Below are 27,177 nucleotides of genomic sequence, written 5' to 3'. Positions count from 1 at the left end.
GTGACATTTCTTCTGTAAAAAAAAGGATCTTTCCACGGGGTATTTTTTACATTTAATTCTTCTCTGGCAAAACGTGGGTGCATTTTTACTGATGAAAAAGCCTTCGCATAAATGTTTGAGGTTGTAGGAGCAGTAGCACTTTAAAAATTGCACTCTGTCAGGAAATGAATGGCAGGTGAGTGTGCATGTGTTTGTTCATGTGTTCCCAGTGCCTGTAGTGTCTGGAGTGAGCTCTCTCTGGCTGTGTCATAAGCCTGGTAGCATCAGCAGAAAGGCCTCCCCAGCTTGGGCAGGGTGGGATATGTTTTGGAAAGACAGAAGTGCAGGATATCTGTTGAGTGGTGCAGTCCTTTGAACAGCACATGGAACACAGGAGAGGTTTGTTACTGCCCCAGGAGCAGGATATTTGTCAGACCTACAGCTCTTGGCAACTGTCTGGAGTCCTTTGAACCACTGACAAGGGGCTGATAATGGGAGAAGAGATCTGGGATGGTGCTGTGGTGGGGTAGGAACTCCCCTGACTGAGTGGTGCTGTTAGGAGAGCAGGGCACGTTTGTTTCCTGAGGGCTGCCTCGGAGTATTGGCCCCTCATGGTTACAAGAGAGACTTTGCTGTTGCCCCATCAGTTGTGGTGGTTGCAACTCTCTCTAAGTCTTGTTGCATTATGCTGCTTTGGGTGATCATAGGTCAGCAGTGACAGCCTCCTTGGAGACTCAGACCTGACAAACCCCTCACACTGCAGAGATTGGAGCTCCTGCTTAGGGCTCTGTGTCACCTCTGTCCCCTCCTTGGGTGAGTCACCTTTGTGAGTAACATCTCCCAGTGATGCTGCCTCTTGGAATGTGCATTAGCAGCCACTGGACTGGTACCTCTCCCTGCCTTTATTATAGTAGTAATCTTCTTTTTTTCCTTTTAGGATGTTTGTAGTGAATCTGTGGATTTGCAGAGCAGAGATTTGCATGTTTTCTTTAATCTAGCTAGGTCCAGCAGCAGTAACAGTGCTGGTATGTTTGTCACATAAGTGCATACCCAGAGCAGCCAGTGTGCTGGTATAAATGATTCTGCAGTTCAAGCATTTTGATTTTTTTTCTCCTATTTTTGTAATTCAAAATAAATAGAGAATAAATAGATCAAGTTAGATGTGCCTGCCAATTGCTTAAATATACCTTCAGTTAGGTTCAGTAACATTCCATCTCAAACCATACCCCGTGGGACTTTCCAGGTAAACTTAAATACCGTAAGAAACACACAAGGATTATTCCTGTCTTGGACTATAATTAGTATTCTTCCAGTTAATGTGATCATCCCTAGAATAGAAAAATTTTGAGCACCCAGCTATTTTCAGCCAAGCCCCCGACATGCCCAGCTTCTACCACTTGAAGGGAATGTCAGATATTTTCACATGACAGAAAAGCATGGCCAAATTCTGTTTTATAAAATATTCTTAACTTTGGACTTACTGTTTCTTTACTGGATTTCAATTTCTATTTATTCTTGAAACTTGCAAGAGATAAATATCCAAATCTGCTAGATAGTTTTACAAATTACAGACTAGTTTAGATGCATGTATAGGCCTTTTCCTTTAATGATAACCTTCAGCAAGCTTGAAAATTAGTGACAGATACACCTGGAGGCATCCACAGCCTTAAAATATCAGCCCATGTTTTCCACCTTTCATTTACTTGTTGGTTTTTGTTTGTACTGTAATATTCATGGAGTGAAACAAAATAAGGAACTGAAAAGAGCATTTTTATGTAATTTTGTGATCCCTGTTAAAGTGCTTTGTGTGTTTATCAGAATGAATCACTTGTGCAAAATTCTGTGCTCTTTTTGCTTTTCCTGACACTGTGAAATATCTTCATATCAGTGTAGGGAATGAAAGCACATGCAATATGGGGAGCAGAGATGCAGGTGGGGAGTATTTGCGGTGAATTCCTGTGACGATCAGGAAAGAGAAGCCAGCTTTGAAGAATGTCCTGTGGCAGCCAGACTGAGCTTGAATGTGTCCTGGTATATTTCCATAACGAAACAGAAAATCCTGCAGCGAGGCAGTCGATCGAACGCTGCCGACGGCTCGCTCAGCCCATGCAGGAGCAGCCTCCTCACTTCCTGCCAGCAAACGGGGTCTGAGCAGGGTGGGAGCAGCCATGGCTTTAAATCATTCCTTGCCATATGTCATAGTGCTACCTGAGCTCGCCGGCCTGATCTGCTGCCGTGCGCAACACAAAATCCGTGTCCAGAAGATGTGTGCCGGGCAGAACATGTGTTCCTTTTCTCTCTGCTCTCCAGAATAGTCACTGCACTTTTTTCCCTCTGTAGTTTGCAGGTTTTCATCACCTGCAAGTCACTGGTGTTTTCTGAAGGCTGGGAATTGAAAAAGAAATGCACCATTCACCTTCTGACTGCTGTCTGTGCTCTGTCTGCCAGCACCATGCAGGTCCCCCGTGGGCATTAAGGCCAATGCCACCCACATCATTACCCAGCTAGGAGGCAGCTGCTGGCAGGGACAGCCACTTTCTGCAGAAGCAGGGAAAGACTGAGGCTTCTCACAGAGTGCACAGATGCTTTCCACGAACATATGCTTAATTAAGAGGCAAACTCACCACCTGCTCTGCAGCGTGGGTATCCAGGCTCCTTTCAGGCAGGTATTTGCTTTGCTGTGTGCTTATGCTTTTACAGGGGTCTGGAAGTGCTTTTGGTAGTGTTTGTGCAGCTGCGCCTGAAACTCCAGGTGTCAGGTGCTGTTAGCATGCAGAGCTGCCAGCTTCATTAAGGTAATTGTGCCCAAGGCCTTTCCTTCCTTATCCTGGTGTAATGAGGAGCCACAGCACCCCCTCGATGCTTCCAGTGGCTGCAGGGCGCTGCATGTGGGTGGGAACTGGAGTGGGTTTGCCCTCTGCCCCTACAGCCTCTGGGGCTGCTGCCATCACCCACAAAGCCCAGCACTGGGCAGGGAAAGTGAGCTCCTAAAGGCAGATTTTGCTGCTTAAATTAGTATCTTATTTTTTAAAGATGCAAACAAATTCATTTCTCCTGTTGGTCCTTCTGCTAGAATGTTGCATGGGTTTGGAACCCCTCATGACCCCTTGCCTAAGCCTCAGACTCTCAGTTTGTGGCCAAATCCCTGGCAGAGCTGGCAGTGCTGTGGCAGCCCGGCAGGGATAAATGGGCCATGCACTCTGCAGCATTGGTGGCAGGGACAGATTAACCCTCTTTTGCAGAACCAGTGCAGTGATGGCAGCTGGTGGGTGGCTGAGAGTCCCTTCTCCCTGGGGTGCCCTGAAAATGGGCATGTGGCTCAGCACAAATACCTGTGCTGAAACAGAAGTCAATATATCTGCCAAGCTCGGCCTGTTTTCTTTCTTTGGACTGTTCTCTCTTCACCCATCTCAAAAATGCCTTTTCCACAGGTAAATGCATTTTCTGTGCCTAATTTGTGCTGCATATGACACCTTCAGTGAAAATGAGCATTTCTTCTGAAGCATTTTCAGGTTTCTGGGTCCCAAAAGGAGATAATGCACAGAGATTTCAACCTGCAGCCACAGAATCTCTACCAAGGAGCATGTGCAGAAATGCAAAATGCACATCTGTGCTCCAATCACAGAGCCATGTTCTTGTGCCCAGCAGGTTTCCAGTCTTTTCATTCATTAAAGATGATTCAGGATGAGGACAATTAATTATTCACTAAGAGTCATTTTGAATTTTCACTGGCTGCAAGAAAGTGCCTGTGGGACAACAGGAAAACAAATATGGCAGTGAGACAGGGGCTTGCTCCATGCTGGAGCACAGGGTCAGAGCCCCCCAAGAGCCTGTCAGACTGGCAGCCCCTGCCCGGACAGGTACCCCACTCACCACAGAGGAGGCAGCACTGGGGGGAGCTGGAGCTCTGTGCCAGCCTGCCATGAGCTCACAGAGGCAAGGAGCACAGAGCATGAACCTCCAGGGACCTCCAGAGCCTGCCTGGGTTGCTGCACTGTATTGCAAAAAGCAAAGCTGTCCTGGACCCATGTTTTTCCAGCTGTGCAGACACACAGATGAACCAGGGGTTTATTGCTCTGCAGGACATGTTTTTCCCTGCTGTGAGACAGAAACCATCAGCTCAGGTATTGTAAGGTGAGAGGAGGAGCGGGAAGCCCACAGCCAGGTTGTATTCAAGATGGTGGTAAAGATGCTGCTGTGGTTCCTATCTGAGTGAGTCCTAGGAAGGCTGGTTTGAGTTGTGCCTGCGGTCCTGCTGCTGAGGTGACACTGGCACAGGGGGCCATGCTCAGCTGCGGGCTGGGTGCCGGGGCTGTCACTGGTCCCTTGACTGCACAGGAGCTCACAGCACTGGAGCTGCCAGCACCAGGCACAGCAGCGGCAGGAGAAGTGTGAGTGGGGGTTGGCTTGCTGCTGGCAGCCCCTCTCTGAACCAGAGGTGATTGCCCAGATTTCAGTGTGAGCACGAACAGCATTTCCACCTCTTGCTTTTGGTGGGGTATCATGTGCCTGCGCCAGGGTCCAGCTCCAGCAAAACGTTGCTGTACTTCATGTTGTTCAAATTGGTGTAACAGGCATTGGCTGGGAATGCTTTGTAATTAGTACCAAGAAAATGGGAAGAATCTTCTAAAATGCAGGTATCCCATGGAAAGCTTTTTCTTCTCCTAGCATAAGTAACAAGGTAGAACACTAGCATTGTTCTTTTTGAGTCTTTTTTTCCAAATGGAGTTAATCTTGTACCTGTGCTGTGCCTGGGGCTGTGCTGCAGATACATAGGAGGCTGTTCTGGCTGTTCTGACACCTTGTTTAAAACAAAACCTACTGGAACAATTGCTAAGAGGAGAGCGTGGTGTTGGCCCACCGAGACTTTGCAGCATCCTGTGTGTACTTATTATTTGCTGTGATCAATGGCACTGCAAAGGCTGTTTCCCAGGGTAGGAAATGCCTTATTGTATAAACAGGCTATACTGGGAAGGAAAATAGTACCCAGGAGAGAAGGCAGTGATGCATTAGAAGTAATGGGCTCTATCAGTGTGATTTTGTTGGGCAAGGTAACCTCAAAGATTTATTTAAATAGGGCAGACATATGAGTGACTGCTACATTCTCACTTTGTAATGCATTTTCCAGTCAGAGAGCAGATAGCAGTAAAGGCATTGCTTTTTACAACACAAGTTCATTTAAACTGAGGCTCTGCAGTACTTGTTCTGTGGTGAGCTAAAGCAATACCCAACACCTTTCTCTGAGTAGGAAAAGTGGGTATTCAAACAGGAATAGCTGCATTTGTGAGTTTTTTTCTGTTCATTTTCTGCAAGTTTTAAAAATCATCTTTAAATACTGAAGAAATTAATACGGAATAGATCTGTTTCCTTGGGTGGGGGGTGGGGAGGAAGAACAACTTCAGAGATTTGCACCTGTTCTCAGTTCATGCTGTGGGGTCAGGATGTGGGACCAAGCAGGATGTGGGACCAAGGGAACCATGGAAATTTCCTTTTCCCATGCAAGCGACTAGCAAGTACAGCAAAACCCATTTTATTCTGTTAAAATGGAATATAGTGCTTGACATAAATGCTGTGGTGGAAAGCTGTATGCAGCCTCTTTCCTACGTTAATTTCCTATTTTATAGGAGAAATTACAAATGTTGGGCTTGCATGACTGGCAGAGCGAGAACTGCTCAAGGCAACATAAACAAATAGCTATGAATAACAGATCTAGGAGTAGACAAATGAATACAACTTGCTTGCAGACAAATGAACAAGCAGTACAGCTAAGGCCAAGCTAGTTAGCTAATGTTTTTCTTCGTAATCTGTGCACCTACATTACCCTGCAGGTGCTAATATCCAGAGCTGGTGCATTAGCACATTGGTGTGATTTGTGTCCCTTACAGCTTGGCAGTATATCCAGAGATGCTCCCCAGATTTTGCTGGATGTATATTCAGGCAGTTTAAGTGCAGAACCTAAGCTTCCTCTCTCTCCCCCATCTTTGTATAGGATGGCTGTGCTAAAACAGATGGGAAAGGGGCAAAAGCTGCCTCCCTTTAAATTTTGTGTGTGAAAAAACTGCAGGTCCAGGTTTAGGCAGCTGCCTCCTGCTTCTGAGTGAGTTCTGGCTTGCAGTGACCAGGACCAGGCAGGAGAGGAAGGAAGTGTGTAAGGGGTGGAAAGAAGGATGAACCCATTTGTTCTCTCTCACTACCTGTAGACCAAGGCCAAGGTGTTTAATGATGCCCACTCCAAGGCTCTGGTCAGCTTCTGACTTGGCTGCCTCCAAAGTCCCCATCTCCTTTGCAGTGCTGTCCCCTGGCCAGTGTGGCAGGCACACTGCGGGGTGCTGCTCTGAGCTGTTATACAGGTGATTTGTTCTGCCCTGTTGCTGGTTGCATTTTCAGCAGGGAGTCAAGGTGACCTTAACGTGCGCTCAGATTTTTGAGATCTCTAAGGCAGAGCAAGACATGTGGAAGCAAGTGGGCATTTCCAGTGTCAGTTACAGACCTTTACATTTATCAGCAAGCAATTCTAGCACTTGGATTTGCTAGGTACAGAGCACAAAGGCTTCATGGTGCAAAGGGGAAAGGCAGTTTAATTTAGTGCTGGGAGAACAACATATCTGGGAGTTTGTGCAATGCCAAAAAGTTTGGAGGGAAGGAACGAGATTTGTCACACTTAGTCCAAAACTCCAACAGAAAAAAATACACTATGTTTTTAATTTGTTAAAAAGACTTAGAATAAAGCGTTGTGAATAAAAGAACAGGCAGGCTTTTGACTTGCAGAGAAATAAATTTTCTTTCTTTTCAGCTCTTCCAGGTTTTTTTTTAAAGTAGCACTTTAAAATATCACAAATGCAACAGACTGGTGAAACCACATGCAGATGTCTTTTTTTTTTTTTTTAATAACGTGGAGATGATGAAACAGATCATTTCATTGACCTGTCATCTGTAGCACAGGGCACCTGCGCTTCTGTGGCAGAGCTGCCACGAGTGCAAAGGCTTGTGACACGGAGGGGAAGCCCTGCTAAGAACAACACAGAGCTGTCACATTTCACTGGGAGCAAGCGGGGCGCCGGGCAAGGGGCAGAGCCGCGGTACAGCTGCGGCAACCCCAGCCTTCGGAAGGGGCCTCGGCAGGGTGCGGGCAGGCCGGGCTGCTGTGGCCGGGCTGCTGTGGCCGGGCTGCTGTGGCCGGGCTGCTGCGGCCGGGCTGCTGTGGCCGGGCTGCTGTGGCCGGGCTGTGAGCGTGTCCCTGAGCGCCAGGTGGCAGTGCTGCCGCGGGGACACAGCGCGCCTGCGGAGCGCCGGCACCGCCCTGCGCGGCCGAGCCCCTCCGCCCCTCCTCTCCGAGCATCCTCTCCTTTCACCCTTTTCTAGGCCACGCGGATTTTCCAAGTGTGAGCCGAAGTTACGTATTTCAGATTTCTGTTGAGCAGAGAGCCCCACCCTTGAGCCCGACCGGTTGTCCCTGTTTTGTCGCACAGAGGCGTCTGAGGCTGCGGATCTGCGGGCAGCGGCTGGGAGCTGCCCCGGCGGGTCCGGCCCCCTGCCTCTAAACGCTGATGTTCAAAGGAGCATCTCGGGCTGCCAGCAGCTGCATTTCCCTCCAGCTGAGCCTGCAGCAAGTCGCGGCCCCTGGTGCAATCTCCCGGGGCAGCTTCGGTGCGTGCGGGAGCCCCAGCTCCCTGCCGTGCCGGCTCCCCGCCCGGCTCAGCGCAACGGGAGCGCTCCCACTTGTGCCTTGTGAGAGGGCTGGTGTGTGCAGGAGTCCTGCTTTATTCATACAGACCTTTCAAGTCCTTAAAAAAAAAAATTCCTCTGTGTTTATACTCTAAAGTTTGATTTTTCATTTCTTTTCCTTCAGCCCTTTTTGTCACTCTTTCCCCCCTTCCCCCTTGTTCTTTACCCTTTATTTCTTCTCCTTTTCCCCCCATATTTCTTCTTTTCCTTCCTATTTTTCTTCTTTTCCCATTTCACCCCTTTTTGTCACTATTTCCCCCTTCCCCCTTGTTCTTTACCGTTTATTTCTTCTCCATTCTCCCCATATTTCTTCTTTTCCTTCCTATTTTTTCCTTTTTTTCCCCATTCATTTTCCTATTCCGTTTCCCATTCCTTTTTCTTCCCTTTTCCCATTCCTTTTTCTACCCTTTTTCTTCCCCTGTTCCTCCTTTTTCCTTCCCTTTTTCTTTCCTTTTCCTCCTCTTTGTTTCTCCCTTTCCCTCTTCGTTGTTTCTCCCCTTTTTTCTTCCTTACTTTTATATATTTTCCTTTCCGCCCTTATATTTCTTTATTTTCTTTTTCTTTTGGTGTGTTTTTGTTTTTGTTTTTGTTTTTTGTTTGTTTTTGTTTTTGTTTTTGTTTTTGTTTTTGTTTTTGTTTTTGTTTTTGTTTTTGTTTTTGTTTTTCCCGTTCGCTCTCCTCCGTACCCGGAGCGGGGGGGGTCGGTGCCGGTGCCGTGCCCGCGGTGAGCGCGCGGCTCCGGCACCGCTGGGGGGCGCTGCCGCTCCGCCGCCGCCGGCCCGTGAGGGGAGCGCCTTCGAGGGGCGAGCGCTCGCAGGCCTTGAAAATGAAAAGGAAATAAAGAAAGGGAGGCAGAGCGGCGTTTCAGAAAGGCGTGGGTTAAGATAAGAGTCGGTAGCGGTGTCCTTCCCATGTAAATTAGGGGTTGCACACCCATTCTGGACTGATGTAAGAAGGCAGTGAATTTTACCGTCATTTTCTTAAATCCCTGTGGGTTTGGTTGAGAACCTCCTGCATTTCTTACAGCACAAAGAGTGCACGTTCCTGCATAGGGTATCACTAACTGCGCCTCAATGTAGAAGGCCAGCCCCAGGGGGACAGCATTGTAACTTGATGAAAATAAACTCAAACTTGGTATTTTCCCTCATTTCATTGGTGGTTCTTGTATTGTGTCTCAGTTTCAGCAGCAGTTCTGGTGCGCTCTGGTCACCTTACGTGGCAGTGCTCTCCCTTTCCAGCTCCCAAACTTCACTGCTGTCGCCCTCTGTTGTGTGTGAGTCTGGGGATCCTTGTGCCCTGGGATTGTTCACCTTCGCTATAACAGGGATTCATCGAGTCCCTTCCAATCTCAGTTGGAAGTACCTCGTCCAAACTATTCCACATGCAAAAATAAAAAAAATAAGCTTGTTCTAATCCACAGGCCCTTGGAAACAAAACTGGGAAAGGTTTGGTCTAGGTGCAGCAGTGACCAGGATGCCCTCAAACAAAAATCAATGTTGGATTTAAAGGCAAAAGGAGGTATTTCCCCTAATTTTAGACACCCCTCCCCCTTCCCCCAAAAATAAATTAATAGTCTGGGGAGCTTTACCTTTTTTAAAGTCTTGAGGGGAAAGTTTACAACCTTCTGAGGTTTCCTCAAGACTAACCATTCAATGGTTAAATAATGTAGGAAAGAAACAAGATTAACTTGAAGTAAAATAAACTAGTTCTGTGACCCCAATATTGTTTTCCATTTTTTAAAAATCCATCATAGGAAAAGAGGAAACTTGGTGCAATACTGTATTTTACTATTTTTCACTTACTCACAGGCATAAAAAAAGCCTGGAAATTTTGTGAAATTGCGTGTGCTGAGAGCTGTAATCCTATAACCCTGTGAGGCACAGTCACTCTAGTCATGCTGCTGTAGTTGGATTCCTCACTTATTTACTCAGGATGGAAAAGGATCTGAGTGGGAAACATCTTTGTCAAGCCTTGGTGTTTCCCCAGAGCAGAAGGGACTAATCTCTGTTTTGCACACTGGAAAGACAGGGCTTCTGTGATGCCTATGAGTCTCTTACCAGTGAAAAAGGCTTTGTTGGTGCAGCCCTGTGGAAGTGTGGGCTTGGGTGGGATTACTGGGTCCCCACTGCTTGCCTGGTGGCACCTCCATCTCCCCTGCATCTGGGCTGCTGAGATGGTTCTGGAGGCAGAAGGATTGTGGGTTTGAAAAATAAAGTCCTAGTGAAGCAAGGTGGCAACCTTGTAATTTATTGCAGTGCGAATACAGGGATCCTGTAAAAACGCTGGAAGTGCTGGTGAGGGGGGCGACACTGGCTGGGGGGCCAAGGCTGCTCTGCGGCAGCTGTGCCGCGCTCTCTCTGTATGGCCTCACAGGGGCGAGCGAGGGCTGCTGGGGGTCTCTGCTTGAGGTGCAGAGAAGTTGAGCTGCGAGCAGAGGAGATGCTGTCAGAGGTGTCTGCTGAAGAGTGTCGGTCCCTTACAGAAGGGGAGTCCTTCCTGACAGCTCCTTGTGTGCAAGCATGGGGGAAGCTGGGGCCTCTCCATCAGCACCTCTTGCCTTCACTGCGTGAACAATCCCACCCTGAAATCTATCTGCCTCCCAAGGACGTGTCTTTGCAAGCCTTCCCTTGGGGAAGGCTCACAAAAGCAGTATCATTGCCCTGATTTCGTGGATGGAGGAGCCGGCAGTGTGGGGAGGAGGGTACACACCTGCGGTCACTCCGTGGTCTGGCGGCAGTCAAAGAGAAGCTGGTCAGGCTGGTGCTTTCTCTTGGCATTGAGGGTGATCTGCAGTGTTTGTGTCTCAAATGCTTCAGTGCCGTGCTTGTGAATCAAGCAGAAAGACTGCTTTAAAAGCAGGCAGTCTAGTTTTAGAGCTGGCATAATCATAATTCCTACGCCACTAGGAGCAGGGGGGAGGAGCAGATAAAAATCAGAAAATTAGAATTTTTTTACAATAAAAGTCAAAGTGCTAGAAGCCAAAACTGTCATTGTAATGTGAGCTCTTTTTTGATAGTGTCCTATTACATCGTGTAAGAGGTTGAACATGCATACAAATATCTTGGTTGGTAATTATCTGATGTGTGATATGTAGCTAATGTGAATTTGTTGTTCTGTACATTATGCAGCAGCAATTCATTTCTGAACAACATTAACTGGCGCTGTGGCAGTTCAGTGCAGAAATTACAGGCATAAACATATGTTTCACTTAGGCTGAGTAGTAGCTAAGTCGAGACACCAGCCATCCTGGTCAGGGGAGATGTGGGGTGAAGAGCTGAGGATACATCTGTTCCTAACTCAACCTGGCAACAGAATCCTCCTCTCCCAGATGATTCTGGGTATCTTCAAATTATCCAGCAAGCAGAAAACATGTGTGCAGACAGATGTGGGTACCAGCTGGCCAGGGAACCCCACAAGTGGGAGCTGACATCTTCCCTGTTCTGGAATGAGTTTGTGGAGAGTGGTGTCTCTGCAGGCTGCACCAATCAATAGCAAAGATCTGCAGGAGTGGCTTTCAAATTAGATAAGCTTTGGAGCTGATGTCTGAATGATGGTAACAATATAAACACTTAACTGAATGCACTTCTGTCACTGCATCCCTAACAACTCTTAGATAAGACCATTTGTATTTTATGAGATCTTATTTGCTTTCACTTTATTTAATGACACCACTAAATAAAAACACTCAATAATTGTTGTTGCTTACTTCAATTAATCAATTAAATGTGCAAGGCTATTAGTATAGATATATTTTAAGATGGGTCAATTAGGAAAGGTTAAATAAAACACCCTACTGAATGTACATCAAATGTCTCCCCATTCTTAGAATATTTAAAAGAGATTTTTTGAAAGACCAAAAGTATTAGTGCTACAGATCAGAGAAAGGGTCTCTTGGCTCATGTTATTGCAGGCTGTGTCACATAATTTTTTCACAAATGTGTACAAAAGGCCTCCTTGGAACAGAAGGAGCAGAATGAGAGCAGCAGTGTGCCCATTGGTCCTGTTGGAAGTCTCTTACTAGATTGCTAGAAACCATGTCTAATTTCTAGTCTAAATTTATTCTTGGCCAGTTTCTACCCATTTCCTCTTGTGCCAGCATTGTCCTTCAGCTTATCTGTCTTCTGACTGCTGTTATTTATGCCCTGTTTACATTTCTTTCTGCCTGAGCAATGAAGATCTATGAAACATGTGCATTCTGCTTTAGTTTGTAGGCAGTTTCACTTTCTTAACTGCTCTATTGCCAGGTTTTTAAACAACACAAGGGAGCATCCTTTGTTTTAAGAAGAAAAGCTTTCATTGAAGCTGCACAATATTGTGGGCATATTTCCTGTTTCACCAAGGGTTTATGAATTCTCTGTAATTTTTTCCATTTTTATTTTCCCCATAAAATTGCAAAGCTAGGTCAAATTTTAGCTGACAGAGTCCATATCAAATGATTAAATAAATAAAAAAAGAAAGAAGATTTTCAGACCCTACATCGTGCCAAGAGGAAGTGAGAGAATTGCAATAAATGCTGGAGCTATCCATGTGCAAATAATAAGAAGGTTGGGAGTAGCATATATCCTTTTCTGAAATGAATGCCTGGTGTCTACCTCCTTATGCCAACTGGTTTTTGGCAAAATGAACTTTGCAGGAGTCAGTCTGGCATGTTTAACTGGGGTGAGAGCTGGTGCCTGCTGCACAGGGATTTCTTGCACACCCCACACAGAGCATTGGTAGTGTAAGGGGTGGATGGTGGAGCTTATGGGGAGATCCCTGGAGCATCAGTGAGATCGGGAAGTTTGTTTCATTTATGTAGACTTTGATAATCCCAGCTCACGTTCTTTTCGGCTCATGACAGCTAAGACTTGCTGATGAATAAGCAAGGACCTCAAAGTTATTGAAGGTAATGAAGTGTCTGTGAATTATGCTCTTTCACAAGGACATGTTTGTGTTGCATATGCTCCTTTTACTGCTACTGTCTTCAAGCTTCTTTACCTGCATCTATAATGAGGAGACAGACACTGCCCTGGTAGCTACAGATCTACACACTTAATTTCCTAAGTGCCCGACTTCATCAGTGCAGACTTAAAAGTAGCTCTGAATCACTGCCCTGTCAAATCAGATTTTTCATCTGAGGGCACCTTCTTGCGCCCCACATTTTACAGCATTTGAGGTGGGCTGAAGTGGGTATTAGAGGTACTAAAAGTATCTAGCTTAGTATCTGAGTTTCTAGAAGTATCTACTGTAATGGACTGAAGAAATAATAGATTTGCTTAATGCTGAGAAGGGAACATGTATTATTTGCATTCTTTAGCAAACAGAAGGGTTCCCAAAGCCAAGCAAATGAGCGACAAAGCTTGCGTCAGGCTTATGAAAATGAGTTAGGGGATAGAGAGCATCCTTGCAATCAGATCAAAACTACCCTGCCCATAAATCAAGCATAAGTCAACCCTCTTCCAGGCTGGAACTGCCCAGCATGTTTTGCTTCACTTCCTTTGTATGGGGAGGTTGCCCAGGAATACAGAGCCTCTGAAGCTGAAACAAGGCCTCTGGAAGACAGAAACACCAGTGGGGCCTAAGTCTGTGGAAGAAGAGCTACTTCAAGAACTAGGCAGTTCCATGAAAATAATTTTGTGCCTCCTTTTCCCTGGTGCAGAAAATGTGAGAATATTAGGATTTCAGCCCCTTTGCTGCTCTGGCCCTCTCTCAAGACTGAAGGATGCTTTTTGGGCAGAAAATCCCAACATGTCTCTGTAGCTAATGGATAGCTGGTCATCTCTCCATGGAGTGCTGAGGATCTCTGTTGCTATATTGCTACCTGTATCCACCACAAAGCCATGTTCTCCTTAATTACTGACAGAAATGTCTCTTCAGAAGCCTCCCAATAATTACTCAAGTACCCACTTAAGTGGCTTTTAATTCAGGCTCCTCACCCCCACATGTGTGCATTTTCCAATTGCCAAGCACAGCTAGTCTTACGTATAAGCGTCTGCCAAAAGAAAATGCTAATACCCTGCCCCCTGGTTTATACTACCTTGCATGAGCTTCAGTGAGCCCATAGCCTCTCAGGAGATGGTCTTTCCAACAGGCTAGAGCAGGAGCATTCAATCATAATGAAAGATGAAAGCTCTTATTGGTGAGTTACCCTACATCTGACAACACTTGGCAGTTCTACAGCGTCTCTTGTTGGACTGCTCCTGGCTGCTTTGCCAGCTCCTCTCGTTATTGGAGGCTGCCCCTTTCCCCTGTGCTGGAGCAGGAGTGCCCATGGGCTCCTGTAAAACTCTGGGGCGGGTGGCAAGGATGAGCCATAGACATCATGCTGGGTGCCACAGCAGGCAGCTGATGCTGCCCATGGGGTGGTGGGAGGGCAGCATTTCCAACTTTGCAGCCTTCTTTGTGGGAGTAGAAAGGGAAGCTCAGGGGATCCTGTCCTCTCATCCTGTAGGACCCAGCAGCATTCAACAGGGGATGCTTTAGATCATGACTATATGGGTAAGCAGGGTCTGTTGCCTGTTTCTTCATGACTCACAGAAGGCATTGCTCTCTCTGCTTAACTCCACTATTAGTGGGGTAGTCTCCAGACACCAGGTCCGATCAGTGACCTGTTTGTAGCAGGCTCCAGCAGACCTTTAGCAGAATATTTTTTCCTGTTCGTGATGGAGACCAAAGGGACACTAACTCTGTCCCTGAAGTGAGAAAAGGAATGTGCATGTGAAGGGGGAGGGCAGCAAGCATGGCCAGAGAGGAAGAAAGAAATCACACTGTACAGGAATTCTTTGTCCAAGACAGAAGCTGTAGAGGGGTCATGAATAAAGGATGCAAGGAAAAGGGGTTGCCCATGTCCAAAAGCTGTTCTTGCAAAGCCCTAGAAGAGCCATAGAAAGTGGTCAGAACAGCTATTGCATCTTCTGCTTTAGGCACTTCAGGAGTTCAGCACTGTGTGAGCAGAAAAGGCAGGAACTGTAATTCATGTCAAAGAGACACTTGTGAGTGGTACAGGCTGGGAGGCTGTGATGGATGCATCAAGAAGGAGTAGCCAAACAATCAGTAGAGGTGCTTTTTTCCCTTGAAAAATGCCACTTTGTCAAAACTGTGCGAAGGAGAAAGGAAATAGTAATTTCAGAAGAGCGTGTTGCGCAGGAATTTCAGTGCCAAGTTTCATGTCACTGCTCTGCCTACTGCAAAAGCAGAGACTTGGTCTGAACAGTGGCGAGACCATCACTTCTACCACATCAGTGTGCTTTCCTCTCTTCTGGCATTTCGTAGTGAGCTCCAAAAGGTCTCATTTTCATTTCACATGGGGAAGAAACACAACTTTGAGTGCAAGATTTTCACAGAGTAGATTTCTGTTCATCTGAGCTCCAATACCAACTGACGAGTCAGAAGCCAGTGAGTGTCAGAAGCCAGGCAGAAGGGGCCGGTTGTGATTGTGAGTCTGGTCTCCACCATAACTCAAATCAGGACTGCACCAAGCAAGCCCAGTAAGTCCTGTGGGGCAGGCATAATCAATAGGGCAAGAAACTTGAAGCTAAGTGGGATTTGGACTAGATGTTAGAAGTAGCCTTTCTCAGCTGATGGTGGTAGAGAGCCACATTCCTAGGGGAGCTGTGGGATTTACAGTGCTGCAGGTGCCTGATCAGAGCTCAGACCATCAGACAAGCCTTGTCAGTGATGATGAAGGTACTGCTGGCTCAGTACATGGGTGACTTCTCCAGAGTCCCTTGTACCCTGTGCACTGTGATATCAGCTCATCTATTTTTGAAAGAGGTTGGCTCTTAGGGTGAAATGATAGCAAATCCATCACAACTCTTGCCATGTTGTTCTCTTGATGGATAACCTTTGATATTAACAATAAACATGAGCCTTGCCTTGACTTACAGCCTCCAGATTTCACTCTGACTTTGCCGGATTGAGACAGTCCCTCCTTTCAAAAATGTTCTTACTGAGAAGTGAGAGATTTATCAGTCCTGACTAAGTTTTCCCTGTCATTTTCTTGGATACTGAGGCTCTCAACCATTTGTCTTTAGTGGCCAGATTTTCAGCAACATCAAACAATTAGTGGCCATGATATTAACAGGTTAAATACAGGCGAGTACCAAGAGTGTTTTCAAGAGTGGCCCCATGTGAGTCTCTGTAGACGTGCTATTACTGCAACCGAGCGACCAAACTGCTCGTGTCTGTCACTATATCCATATTCTTCATAGTACTCAGACCATCTTTGTTCTGCCACTTCTGCAGTGTGGTAACCAGACTTTATGACTTGTTATACTGGTGTTTGCTGCACTGTTAGAAAAGTATTTGTACAAATTTGGTAAAATTAACATTGCCCATTTTTCTGGCTGTTGCTGCATCTGTGTATGCATGGGCTTGGGCTCTCCTAGTTGCAGTTCTGTGCAGAAAGCTCCTGTTAGTTGTATCTCTCTCATGGTTCCCAATTCCCAGAGTCACTGCTTTGTGAGGAAAAAAATTGCCCAGTCTTTAAGTAATACAGACTGCACAATTTATCCCTGGAGATTTGATCTGGCTGTGTTAAAAGGAAACTTGTTTCTGTGAACTCAGTTTCCGTGTCAGTTCAGTTTACTCTCTTCACCAGACTTATTGCGATCATTAATTACTACTGGATTAGTCTTTGTATCCTTGGCAAACTTAGATTTCCTTACAGACCACTGATATCTTTATTGGTGTCTGGATTGCAGCAGCTCTCAGAGTCCAGTGAAAGAGGACATGGGATTTCATTTTGCTGGAGAGATAGAGGAGTGGATTTATTGCTGGAGAGAGAAATAAATTACAATGCAAATAGCAAAAGGTGTGCTTGTAAGCCAGGACTTTGTGGGGGAAGCAATGCATTCACCCAGATCCTTTTTACTGGCACATTGGGTCATCAGGGGATGAGGGAGTCTTGAAACCTTGTCCTAGCTACATGACAGCTGTAATCTCACATTTACTTTTAGTGTTGGATATGCTCTTGCAGTATGCAGGAGAAATAAGCAGGTTTTGTTAAGATGCAGTCTGAATGCATGTAACTTCAGAGGCATCCTTAGGGCAGAATTAATGTCCCAGCACTCCTGGACTGCACAGCTGGATGACAGTGGGATTACCAGGTCTTGCCAGAGTTGCTGCTTTTCTTTCAAGCTCTCCAGACTGGAAGGATGCTTTGCTGAGTGCAGAGCAGTGGGCTGCCCCAGTGAAGCATTGCTCTGCTGAGCCAGCAGGATTTGAGATTTGATCTAGCTCAGGCTGCAAATTCTGGGCATGTAGAAGCTGGATGAAGGTACAAGTAAAGTTTTGGTTTAGGGAACTTTCCATGGCTTCTTTAGGTCTGTCAGAATCCATTATGTGCAGATAGGCAGATTTACAGGTCTGGAGGAAGTTTGATATTTCTCTTGACAGCTTCTGGCCCTTCCTCCCCATCTTGGCCTATGCCAGTGCTACAAAGGTGCAGTAAGGAGGTGGATGTCTGCAGTCTCCAAGCCTTGACCTGCTGTGGAGCAGATGTCCCACAGCCCTGCTGGAGGAGCATGACAGGGGTTTTGCTCTCCTTCCCTCCTTTTTATCATTCTCAATCACATAATCGGATTCGTTTGCCTCAGCCAAGATCTAATCAGGAAGGCTCTCTTTGTCTTTCAGCAAAGACAGCTTGATGGAAACTTTAAATTTAAAGACTTTTCCTGACACATTTCAAAATGGTTTTGATCGAAATTGGTGTTTGGCTGCATGGTTACAACATGAGGAGTATTCCTTCCTCCCAGGGAGAGGGAAAAGTTTGGACAAACTTCCTCTCAGACCTCCTGAGCCCTGGGGCTTGGGGGCCCTTGGCCTGGAGCTGCACTGTGGGGTTTCACTCCCCTCTCTACCCAGACCACACCTTCATGCAGGTGGCATTGCTAATCCAGTCACAACCATGTTCAGTGTCCCTGGGACCTGGGCATCTCTGGCATTATTGTAGGCCAAAATGGGCTACAGGTTGTCATCAAATAGGATGTAAAGAGAACAGTGGGGATGGCTGACCCTCTCCTAGGGAGAAGAGTGGGAATTGTCTTGTTCCTAAAAGTGATGCTATCCTGAGGTGTGGGGACTGAATCTGCTCTAGACAGAGGAGCATGATCTGTGTGTATTCAGCCTCAGGCTCACAAGTGGGGTTGTTCAGTGGTGGCTATTCCACCTATTTCACTTCAAGCTTCTGCTCTGCATTAAAAGCACAAGGGATGTGGTCTTTTTCTAACACACTGTGAATGCAGATGCAAGACCTGGAGTGAAATCTCAAGTCCATGCTTTCTTTCCTCTTCTGGGTTCCTGTGGCTTAAGGCTATTTGACAGGTAGTAATATGTGAAAAATCCCTAAGGAAGTGGATGGAGGGAGCTGCTGGCTGTTGGGAGAACCCCAGTGAGGAAGAGGAGGTAGAGGGAGGAAGAAAGGAATAGACGCATCTGTCTGTCCTGTCTTTTAAATTCTCTAGTACAGGCAAGAAGATACTTGAGTTTTCTTTCCTGATGCATAGGTGGGTGTTTCTAAGCCTGGAGCAGCTGGTTGTCTGTGTGCCAATGGCCCAGCGAGGGTGGGCTCTTGGCTCTGCCTTGCACAAGGTGCCTGCAAGCAGAGTGTCCATCCTTTCATTACTCCTTGATGGGAGATCCTTCAGCAAGGCCTCGTTCCTGCACTGCCCTTATGACTGAAGTGCTGTGTAGGAGCTGTCACTGGGCAGGTGTTTGCAGGCCCTTTCTCTTGGATTCCTGCCACTTAGGAAGCCACAACTGAAGTGTATCACTGCAAGGACAGCAGCTTTTCATGTCCTGATCCCATTGGGGATGGCAATGACAGAATGGTTGATGAACAGGACTGTTGGGCTAAGGTGATAAAAACAGGTTTGCTATGAGCCCACCTTGAGCAAGCCCCAGGTCTGGCTCTGCCTTGTGGGACAAGCGCTGACCTGACTACAGGGAGGTCTCTATGTGGGAACAGTTTGAGATGCTCCCTGCTACTGCTCCTTTTCAGGCTTCATTTCAGGGAAATGATCCCAGCAGGGCTTCCAGAACCCTGGAGACAAAAGTCTATTCATCCATACAGGAGATTTCTTGAAGAAAAATGCTTCACAACACTTTCTTTTTTAGACAGCCGCAGTTCCCTTCAGTGAGGGGAAGCTTTCTTGTGTTGTCCTGCCTCCACCTCATATAGGCGACCAGTCAAGAAGGAGAAATAAAAGCTTCTGCTAAGTAGAAAACCTCCTCTTAAAAAGGAAAAAAAATGTGAATGTATAAAATCCTAGTAGAATTATTTCTTTTTCTGGGCTGCAGTTGGTTTTGTTGTGTTGGTACTGCTTGTGGTCTGCTTTTTGCAATAGTGGTTTCATTCTGCAGCGTGCCAGCTGTGTACCTGCCCCTCACTTTAACACCTAGACAGGCCCAACTTCTCACCAGGCTGGAGCTGGATTGAAAGACACCAGCTAAACTAATAAATACTTCTTGTGATGAGTTGCAAATTTTGTTTAATTGAATCTTTGAAGGCAAAAAGGGGAGTGAAGAGCCCATTAAATGAATTATTTCAATATAGCAATCAGGTGATGCAGGCTTTTTTGTGTTTATTAAAAGGCCAAGTCAGCTCTAAGCTCAGCTGTGCGAGAACAGCCCAGAAAGCTGGCCAGTTCTTGTACTCTGCTGCTGTTTAAGGGACAGATCTCTCTCCCTGAATAGCATATTTAAAGTGGCCATGTGAATTCTTATTAGGCATCCAAACATAGATACAAACTCATGCATTGTAAACAGAATTACCCTGCACAGAAACTGAGCAAAATGCAGTAAGGTCTTGTCTTTTCTTTATCAGGTTACCCAGGCATGGTTTTTTTCAAAAAGTCCGCCCACGCAGAGAGACTGGGGAATGCCAAAGCTGCATGAATTTTAATTATGCTAGACATGCAACAAGGGGCTACCTTGTAAAGAATAAAGTTAATAAAACATGGATATGGGCTTAATTCTGCTTAATAAGCAGCTCTGGCAATGCACATTTTAGATGTAATTTACACAGCGTGGAAATTTGGTACAATTTTTAAAAGGTGTCTGCATGCAGACTTTCAAACTCAACAGTGCCTTCCTATTGGAAGAGATTTGTTGCTATGCTGCTGTAAAATGGTGAATTAGGCCATTCATAATTATTGGCCAGAGATGGGAGTCTTTCTTTTTTTCCCATTCAACTACAGCAACATGCACACATGTTTTAAAGTGGTATTAAATGTAAATCTCTTCCTTAATTTTCATGTATGCATTTTCAGTAGCTCTGCAGATAAAATAGCAAAAAACCTGCGTATGTTTGTATCTGTAGTTAGCTCTATATATACAGAATTAGTAAAGCAGAAATATGCCTAATGACTGAATCTACAGAACACAGCCCATGGCTTTTGAAGGCTCTATGAAAAATAAACAGGATATTCTGTTAGCAGCCCTGCGGGAATTATTGCACTTCACTCAGGAAAGATGCCAATAACCTCCGTTTTGACCTAGATAGATCATTCTGTTTAGGAAGGTAGGGGAATGCAATTCTAGATCTCTTCTCTGCTCAAGTCACCAAAGCCCTGAAATTCAGCCAGGCCTTCATTTTAAACCTCAGCACTAAGGACAGAAGAGTTTATTTATCAAGAGAGTGAAATCTCAAAAATGTTAGTGTCTTGATATATTGATATTGGTCATGCAGAGGCTCCTATATGTTTGGGGTGTGGATGTTTAGTGAGCACAGTGAGTCTGATCCTTCAACCAGCCACAGGGAGTCTGACCCTCTGCCCGTTCCTCTGTGCCAGATGGGGTCTTTCTCCACAAACTGCAGGAGGAGCACTGGCATATCTCTCCAGTGTCATCAAAACAGTCTGTCTTGGTTATTTTATGAATTGGTGCTACTCTTGCATTCCATTTTTCATAGGATGCACTGTGCAGCTTTGCAGACTGGTACTGAAGTGAGAAGGAAGCCCAGAGAGAAGGGGCATGCCAGAAAAATTGCCATAATAGCTATACAATATAGATATTATTTTATATAAAAATAAGTCTTAAAAATACTTTCCTTAAGGAAAAATGCCATATTGGCCCAGTTTGCTCAAACAATTCAGCTTCCACTGGTAGTAAGGAGGAAGAGAGCTTGTGAATCTAAGAGGGGCTAGTTGGTTTGGAACAGTGTAGGCTGCACAACCCTCAAAGAGGAGTAGCTAATACAGATTAAAATGGAAGATGTTTTAAGCCCTGTTTACCCAAATGGAAGTTGAAGGAGAGAACTTTCACTGTTAGAGATGAAAGCACATGGAGACTTTCCTGTTTCACTTGGCAGCCCACCAAAGGTAATGTTTCACTGGTGACAATGACAGTGCAGGAGCATGATGAGACTGGCCTTCCATTCTCCAGCTCAAGACCACTCTGGGCTGCCTTGGTGTTTCTAAAAGCTCGGGCTCTTTAGAAAGTTTTGTGAAGTTGGGGCACGATTTGACCTGTGCAGATGTACATGTCAGTAATGTCACCAGGAGCTCATGGCACCGTGCCTGTGCTCAGAACCAAACCCTGTGGACTCCTTGGCCATCTATAGATAAAGGCAGACCTGCATGTTGGCAAATGCAACACTACATTCAGTTTCACAAGCTTTGGCTTAATTTAATTCACTCACTGCAGAAGCAAGAAAGACCTGGGAGAAGCCTTTCTTCCTAAGAGTTGCAGCAACTCTCTTTTCAGATCCACAAATCATCAGGAAAAAAAATAATACTGTGACCGACTTTATCACTGATTGGGATAATTTTTAAGTGCAGAGCTGCTGCTACCAGTTTACAGCTACACAACAAAACAAATTAGTCGCATCAAAATAACTGGAACTTATCTAATGTGGGGTGGATAAACTGGCATTTTTTCACCAGACTTGAAGACTACAGGCAAAAAAAGTATCATTATATATAGATGGAAAATCTCTTTCTTGAGATGATATGAAGATATGCTCACATCCTTTGAAGATGAAGCTTTGGATAATTCACTGGCATTTCAGACAGTGATTCTCTGATTGCAAACAGCTTTCTTTAGGCCATGCCTGTACCTTGTACTGCAATAATTCTTTGATGTCAAGTGAAATAATCCGATAGAGAAAATTAAAATCTGAAGCATTTTAGCTACAGGAAAGGGGAGAAAAAACTTTATTGATTGGGATGGTGAAATCTGCTCAAAAAAAAGTTGGCAGTAGTTAAAAAAAAGAGATAAACAGCCTGGAGAACCTGATTCCACCTTGTTTTGGTATGCATAGAGAGTAAGAGTAAAAATCAGGAAGTAATGCCAGAGTTTAGTTAATCATTATGGACATAGTGGGTGGTGTTTCAGTTGTCTTTTCCCCCCAATACATTAAAATAATTTAGAGCTGAAGTCTAGAGATGAAGAACTCAGAAAATTTTTAGAACTTAGAAGTGAAGTAGTCAAAAATATTATTTTGCTAAATCTGGAAATTCCTAGGCCGTGTCACCAACTGGTCTAAAATGCTCATCAGCCAGAAACATGCATCACCCGTACACCTTCAGGACTGGCTTAATCCCGTCCTGTCATTGTTACTGCCAAAGTGTAGCAGTGTCTTCTCAGCCGAGATCCCCTCTCCCTCCACCCCGACGCCTGTACGTTCCCCTAGGTATTTTGCTCGTCACCTAAACAACGTGGTAGCTACCATCGCTACCTGTTACTTGAACCTGAAATCTGGAGAGCACCATCCTTGTGCAGCGGCAGTTACTTCTCTGGATAACCAGAGATGTATCTCCACCTTCAGTTTTTTTCGGTGCGGTTTTGTGGCTGGAGATATGCGGGAGCCGGCCCAACACCTGCTGATGGCGGTGTGTCGTGGGACAGCTGCGGCCGGGGGCAGCCCAGCAGTGCCCACCGCCGCTGGAGCCGCCCGCACGCTCCTCGGTCAAGGCACCGGCCCCCGGCAGAGCAGCGCTCGGGATGCCGGGGTTGTCCCGTCTCTCTGCTTCCATGGAGAAACAGGGAAAGCCACGGACACGCTCGACTGCCAAGGCTGGATGCTCGGGCGTCGACAGCGGTGGCCAGAGAGGCAGCCGGGGTGGCTGCACGACTGGCAGGCGGCTCTGCCGGGAGGGTTGCGGTCCCGGGGAAGCCCGGCTGCCGGCGGAGGGGCAGAGCCGCCGCGGAGCTGCAATTGCCTCGCTTTGCCTGCGCGATATTTCTCATCCAAACCTCGATCACGTAGGATTGCGTAGAAGAGGGCGAGCGGGAGCAGCTGCAATTCTCTCTGAGCCCGAAGCCCGGAGCCCGGCTCCTGCCCGGCCGCCGCGGGGCTGCGGGGCTCCCCGCCGCCTTGGCAACAGCCCCGAGCAGCGTGGGCGTTCGGGGGGGCTTCCCCGGCCCCTCCCTCCCCTCTCCTCCCCCCTCGTCTCCTCGCCTCCCCCCTCCCGGCTCGGGCAGGAGGATGCAGGCGGGAAGCGGGCGCGGCTCGGCTCCTCCTCGCCCCGCCGCCGTCGGGCGGCACCGCGGAGCATCCTGAGCCCCGCACGGAGCAGCAGCAGCAGTGGCAGCCGCACCCCCCCGCCCTTCTCCTTCTCCACCTCCTCCCCGCCTTGCATCGCTCCTCCCGCCGCCGTCCCCGCCGCGGCAGCCGGGCCCGGGGCCGCCCCGGTGCCGAGTGCTCGGCGGCCGCCCGGTCGGCCGGACGATGTGGGTTGCTGCCGTCGGGGAGAGCCGGTACCGGGGCAGAGGCGGTGAGCAGGGCAGGAGAAGCTGCGCCAGCCATGGCGCTGTGAGCCCGGGGCGCCGAGCTGCGGCGATGTGAGCCCGCACTCGCGGCCGGCCGCTTCTTTTTTTTTTTTTTTTTTTTTTTTTTTTTTTTTTTTTTTTTTTTTTTTTCCCCCTTTTTTTTTTTTTTTTTTTTTTTTTAATTTTATTTTTTCCCCGTTCTTTTTAATTTGTTTGTTGGTCTGCTGCTTTTTCCCGTGGCTGCTTTTTCCTTCCCCTCCCGCCCTCTCTGAGAGCAGAGTGGGTAGGGGGGGAGAGGAGAAAGAGGAGGAGTGCGAACAGAAATGCAGCGCGGCTCTCCCTGAGCCCGGCCGCGGAGCCGCGTCCATGTGCGCGTCCTGCCGCGCAGCGCCTCGGAGCCACCGCGCCGGGGCCGGGGCTGCCCGCGGGCCGAGGGGTCTCTGACTCATCCCACAGCCCCTCGCCGGAGAGCGGCCGGAGGGAGGAAGCGCCGCCGCCTGCGCCCGGGCGGAGCGGAGCGGCACCGCGCCGCAGGGACCCGCGGATCCTCCGCGTCCCCCTATCCTTTGGACACAGCGGACCTTCGCCAGCGGGGCGGCCGCTCCCGGATCTACGCGGCGCTACCAGCCCGGCCGGGGTTCTCGTCGACGGCCGCCCGCGCCGGGATTTGCGCTCCCCGGGGACAGACCCATGGGCGACGGGGTCCGGCGTCCAGCCATGGTTGTTAGCCCGGGCGCCCTGCTCCGCCTGGCCGGCTGAGCCCTCCCCGGCGCCGGGACTCGGGGCTGCAGCGCGTTCAGCGGGTCGTTCCCGTCCCCGGTCCCCGCGGGGCGCGGCGGCGGCTCGGCCCCAGCGCGCCCGGGCGGCGCATCCCGGAGCGGAGCGGCGCGGGGGGCCCATGAGCGGCGATGGCAGCGGCTATCGCCAGCTCGCTGATCCGGCAGAAGCGGCAAGCGAGGGAGTCCAACAGCGACCGGGTGTCCGCCTCCAAGCGCCGCTCCAGCCCCAGCAAGGACGGGCGCTCCCTATGCGAGAGGCATGTCCTGGGGGTCTTCAGCAAAGTGCGCTTCTGCAGCGGCAGGAAAAGGCCGGTGAGGAGGAGACCGGGTGAGTACGGCGGGCCGGGGCCGTGGGAACCCGCTTCGCGGGGAGGGCAGCCCCGGACCCGCCGGGATGGCTGCCCCGGGGCGCTCCCGGCATCGCCGGCTACCGGCTGGGGACGAGGCTTGCTCCGAGCTGAACTTTGGCCTGGGTCCTGTCAGATCTCCTCCCCTGTTCTGATGGGATGGGAGGGCAGTGACCTGCTGCCAGCATCCCTTCACGACTGTGGGAAGGATGAGCACAGAGGGTCCTCTTGGCACGACTGGCCCAGCGGTTTCATCTGTTGAAGGTTCACCCAGAATTGTATTTTTCCACTTCCTCGTAGATAAGTTTTTTAAATAGTCTCTCATTTTCTGCATGGAGACAAGGAAATCGATAAACTGAGGATCAGTTAAAATCGTGGCCATTTGATTACTAAATCCATCAAGTGCTACTTCAAGAGCAGAGTTGTACAGGGAATTTCATTAGAAAGCTTTCTTGATGGCAGCTGCATGACGGTTACACCTGATACTGAGTTTGTGAGGACCTAGAATTGCTCTTTAGGGTAGTCCTTTTTTGTCTTCTTTCTTTTTATACTTTTATCCTTGTGTGTGCTCAGTCTTGGTTCCTTATGAAGAACTTCACCCTAGTGTACACCCTAGTGCTCACATTCCCACGATGAAGTCCCACCACCCCCAGTTTCAGTTCTGAGCATTGCTTTGGGCTCTCAGCTGTCCTTGGTAGGCGTGAGAACTCAGCACCTGGCAAGAACAGGCCCTCCATAATTTCTGAGTGGAATTATGATTTATGTCTTGCTTTATTTTTTTTTTTTTTACTGCTATAAGTCACCATAAAGGTAAGAAAACAGAGATTGGTTTGAGAAGCTGCTGTGAAGATATCATTTTCTCAGATGTTCTTCAGAATAATGGTTAAAAAAGGGGGATACTCATTCACTTAGCCATTCAGGATGTACCATCAACCTGTGTATGCCTCCCATGTTTTCCATAAACATTACTATTATCTTTGTTGATCAGTCTCTTCATGAAGCCCTTTCTCCACAGCTGAGGTCTCCACCAAGGTGTCAGGGGCTAAGGCTGTTCTTCTTGTCTATAGACTGATGTACATGAGCGGGACTCATCTGAGCAAGGGAAGGGAATGGGACAAAGCCTCTCACCATAAAAGGCCACTTCTGTCAGCACTGTTGTCAAACAAATGGGAAAGAATATTTACTCTGGATTGCTGTCAGCACTCCAGATTCACAGGCTGTGGGGAAGGGACCATACTTAGTTACAAGAATGTTTGAAGACTCAATGCATGGGACTCAGTGCTGTGCAAACCTGTTTCTTTAATGGCCTGCTTGAAAGCAGGTATCACAAGAGACTGTAAAATACTTAAAATATAGCATGACTTGAAATATTTAAAGGGGAAAAGTTGCCTATCATTTTTTTCCTACTCAAGTTCTGATGAGTGGTGGCTTGCTGGACTATCCTCTGTATTCGTTAATCTCTGAGCCAAGAGCAGAACATGGCTCTTGCTCAAAAAATGTTGGCATTTTGTCTCAAGAATCACTCTTTGCAGGATCAAGAATGGGAACTAGGAGTCTTACTGATGTAATTTTTATATTCCTCTTTCCTCTCCATCTTAATCTGCCATTAAATGCAATCTCCAAAGGATTAAAAGGGCTGGGAAGTGTAGATCTGTTAGCTAGATTTCAAGATGCTTTGTCTCATGAAAGTGTTAGTGACTTCCAGCAGGATGTGGTTGGGAAGGCTTTCTATTGGTCATACCCCAGTGCTCCCAGCTACACAGGTCCAATTCTGCTTCCTTGGACTCAGTAAATGCCTGTGAATAATCAGTGAATTTTAAGAATTCCGTCAACTTTCATGGACTTTTATACTGAGGAACGTTTTTGATAACTTACAGACAAGTGATTTTAGGGAATCTTTTTATTGACTTAGAAGGAGGATCATTGCTACTCAGTGTTGTAAAATAGAGCTGCTCAATCTTCAGAGCTGTCAGTCAATCACTTGTAACCAGTACTGTATTCATTTTATTAAATCAAAGAACTAGAGGAATTACGTTGCTATGAAAAAAATCCTAAGCGTCCTTTCCTAGGCTATGGACTGGCTCTGCTTTAGTTCCCTGCATCCATCTTTTATCTAGGGATTTATTTCACTGATACATTGTATTCCTGGTCTTGGGTGCTCAGAAGGCGGCATGCTACAAAGGTTCTGCTGCTCACATTGTTTATTCATGGGGGTGTATTGTGTCCAGGTAACTTGCTCATTTCAGAATCCAGTTTCTGCACAGAAAATGACATGCAAATGAATTGAAAGTGGTTTAAAGAAATGTGCATACATTGTGCAGTGACCCACAACCCCAGTGATTATGTGTGCTTAATGATATGCTGGTTCAGTAGTTTGCAAGTCAGTGAAGGGAATGAGAGAAACACCCCTGTTCAAGAGGTACACTTGTATTTGGAGATGATACAGTGCCAGGGGATCTCTCCTTACCTTTTTAAACATGACCTTTTCCTATGACTTTGGGGAGTAACTATCAAAATACTTCAAATTTACAGAGTGGTTTTCATCTCTAGCACTCAGTAAGCTCTACCAAATGGAGAGGATTCTTCCTATTTTACATAAGGGGAGACCAACTCCAGCTATGGAGCAGTCACCTGACACAGAGACCTAATTCCCAGTG

General features: G+C 47.2%; 1 protein-coding gene across 3 annotated transcripts in view; it reads left to right on the top strand.

Annotated features, from left to right (window-relative positions):
- The window catches only part of FGF12 (fibroblast growth factor 12), a 218,665-nt gene that overhangs the window by 96,360 nt on the left and 95,128 nt on the right, over window positions 1–27,177 (top strand). Inside the window, exon 1 of one of the 3 annotated variants that reach the window (XM_041405873.1) lies at window positions 24,272–24,501. The exons of the other annotated variants lie outside the window; for them this stretch is intronic. Within the exon in view, the coding sequence (XP_041261807.1) occupies window positions 24,303–24,501 (199 nt within the window). The 5' untranslated portion in view covers window positions 24,272–24,302. Of the gene's footprint in view, window positions 1–24,271; window positions 24,502–27,177 lie in introns of those variants that run through there. 3 annotated transcript variants of the gene reach the window in all.

This window comes from Onychostruthus taczanowskii, unplaced genomic scaffold (genome assembly GCF_017590055.1).
Source record: "Onychostruthus taczanowskii isolate IOZ18803 unplaced genomic scaffold, ASM1759005v1 scaffold24, whole genome shotgun sequence".
Classification (NCBI taxonomy): domain Eukaryota; kingdom Metazoa; phylum Chordata; class Aves; order Passeriformes; family Passeridae; genus Onychostruthus; species Onychostruthus taczanowskii.
This window is presented reverse-complemented; position numbering and strand designations above follow the sequence as displayed.